General features: G+C 59.7%; 1 protein-coding gene across 5 annotated transcripts in view; it reads left to right on the top strand.

Annotated features, from left to right (window-relative positions):
* The first annotated feature begins 19 nt into the window (after window positions 1-19).
* The window catches only part of LRRC27 (leucine rich repeat containing 27), a 10,943-nt gene continuing 8,250 nt past the window's right edge, over window positions 20-2,712 (top strand). For 3 of the 5 annotated variants that reach the window (XM_025047531.1, XM_025047530.1, XM_025047527.1), the window contains exon 1: window positions 20-1,334. In XM_025047531.1, the coding sequence (XP_024903299.1) occupies window positions 1,140-1,334 (195 nt within the window). In that variant the 5' untranslated portion in view covers window positions 20-1,139. The remainder of the gene's footprint in view (window positions 1,335-2,712) is intronic. The other 2 variants (XM_025047529.1, XM_025047528.1) reach the window with 2 other exon arrangements.

The raw sequence follows: 2,712 nt of genomic DNA, 5'->3' as shown, positions 1-2,712 counted from the left end.
GCGGGCGGGCGGGCAGCGGGAGAAGGCGGTGCCCTGTCCGGTTGCTCCGGCCCGGATGGGGAAACCGAGGCAGGGCGCGCGGGGCGCCTGCAGCAGCCTCGGAGCCCGCCCCGCCCCTCTTCGGCCCTGCCGTTTCGGTTCCTGTTCGCGGGTTTGCGGGACGCTGCGGCACCTCCGTCCTCCGTCGGTCCCTGACTCGCAGGGAAGGACCCGCCCGCGAAGGGCCCTCCGAGCGCAGGCCGCCTGGGGTCGCACTGTGGGTTCGTCCCCACTGTTAGTCGCTTGACCTTTGGGCAGTTCCTGAGCCAACCCAGACCTCACACTGCTCACCCCTGAAACGGGAAGGCAGGGTCTGGACGCTCACACGCACCGGTCCCGGGCCGCGGCGTGGGTCGTGGTAACGCCCGTGAGCTGTAAACCTACCCCGGGGGGCCGTCGCTGCTGCGTGCGTTGCTGGGACCACGCGTGGGGATTCCCTCAGCCAGTGGCGTTTTGATGAGCAGCAGCTCCTGGACTTTGTGTTGAGCCAAAGCGTTGCTGAACGACTAAAAGTCAGGGCTCTGTTTTGACAGTTTTCCCAGCGCCTAACTTAGGGCTCCCCAGACCCGGGGCTGCCCACTGAGCCAGAACGGAGAAACTGGCAGGATCCTGGTGGCAGGGAGCTCAGGTGCAGCGGAAGTGGCGCGACCACAGCGGAAGCGAGGAATAGCGCAAATTTGGGGGCGCCCCGTCCCATTTTGTGGAAGGAGCGCCTTGCTTTGCCGGCTTTGGACGGTTCTGCTCTGCTTTCGCCCCTGAAACAGCCGTTCCCATTCTGCGTTTTCTGGGAGTTGGAAGTGAGATCTCGGATCTCCGTGCTACAGAGCGAGGAGCAGAACGTTTGAATCTGCACTTTCGTGTACCCTCGGGATTTTCGTTGTTGTTTTTACAAATTTAAAAGTCAAATTTATACCGTTTATTAAAAACGAGGGTTTTGTAAGCAGGCGAGGTCGTTGCACATCTGCACTGTAGCTGGCCCATCCCACTGCGAACATGTCACTGTTTCTACTTGTCGCCCTGTCCCCTCCCCATCTCTAGGTGACTCCAGACCACGGAGGATGAGCGCTGGCTTCGCAGGGTTGCTTCCTCCTGGCTGACAGATGGAGGGAGACGCCCCGGGGGCTGCCGGCGAGGGGGGCGGCTCGGGCCCGGCCAGGAGCACGGCCACGGCCTCCCCGGCCGAGGACATCCGCGGGAGGATTAACGGGGTCCTCTCTTCTGCCTCCCCGATTCTGGACCTGAGTCAGAGTGGTCTTCGCCATTTAGGAGAAATCTTTCGAATTCCCACGCTCAAAGTAAGTGGGCGTTGCTCAGTGTCGTATGCATGCCGCGTGGGGTAAATGAGCACTTCACCCCCAGGCGTCTCTCAGGAGAGAGAAATTCTAGAACGAGATAGAGGAGGGTCTCAGGGTCTCATGCGCTGCTCACAGCAAATGAGAAATTCAGGTGTGGGGCCAGCCACTGAAATATCTCAGAGAGTCAGATGCCAATGTCCTCTGTCCTCTAGGAAGCCCTAAGCACTGAAAAGCTTGTGGGGACGCCACTGCCAAACTCACCCTTGGTCTCGTATTTGAAGCACAAACCCCCTAAAAAACCCAGGCAACATTGGAACGGTGAACTGTGTTTCTTACCCGCGCTTTGCTGGCGTCATATGCCGATTTCACCCAGTGCCTGGGGCCTTCGCCAGGCGAGGCCCTGCCTGCCTGTAGTCTAGCGAGTTTGTCTCGTCGCCCATGGTTTCTAGAATGAGGTTCTGTCAGAGAGCTTTGGCGTGCGGCGGTGAGGGTGCGACCAGGAGCGTTCTCCCTGCCTCGGTCACAGCGTCCCCGTCAACCCCACGTGTCTTCCTCTGGGAGACATGATGAGAGTTGCGATCAGGATTCAGCGACCGCATATGAAGTGCACTGTCCACAGCACGCACACACGTGACACGTGGCACCGCTCAGGTGTCGGTCGGCGTTTCTGGGCGCTTCTACGAAAGCCGTGGACTTCGGTTTCGAAGTGGCTGCTTGTTGACTGGCTCGCTGTGGCGGGCCACGTACCGGGTTTCCACGTACCGGGTTTCCACGTACCGGGTTTCCACGTTCCGGGTTTCCACGTACCGGGTTTCCACGTACCGAGTTTCTGCCGTCTGGGCCAGCACTGGTCTTGCTGTTTCCTTCCTCTGTGTCAGCCCCTGGGAGTGAATCAGCAGGTCATCAGGGCTCCTGTGTCACTCGTGATGAAGCAGACGCCCTCACTTCTGAACAAGGCACCGACAGTGGGTTCATGTTGGCGTTTGTGCACAGACGAAGAAGGAGGAAACCCCAAAATCCCCCTTTGGGCTTAATAAACTCTATAACTATTTAAGCTTTTCAGAAAACAGGCATAAATTTTATAAACTTCATTACCATGGCAACAAATCACTGAGCGAGGCGACTGCTCAGAGCTGTGAGCTCTTTGGGGTCACGGGTGCCCCTCTGGTAACCCTGGGACATGGGAGGGCCGCGTCTTCACCTGGTCTCACGGGGCTGGCGAGGAGGGACAGGCTGTGTGAACCGGCTCAGAGGGGAGCAGTGCCGGCTCCTCTCCAAGCTTCCTCTTTGCTGGCGGTTCGGGGGACCCGCGGCTTCCCGGCCGAGTGCCACACCCAGCCGTCCCTGGACGGAGAGCGAGGCCTGAGGAGCTGCAGCC

Source organism: Pteropus alecto, unplaced genomic scaffold (genome assembly GCF_000325575.1).
Source record: "Pteropus alecto unplaced genomic scaffold, ASM32557v1 scaffold74, whole genome shotgun sequence".
Classification (NCBI taxonomy): domain Eukaryota; kingdom Metazoa; phylum Chordata; class Mammalia; order Chiroptera; family Pteropodidae; genus Pteropus; species Pteropus alecto.
This window is presented reverse-complemented; position numbering and strand designations above follow the sequence as displayed.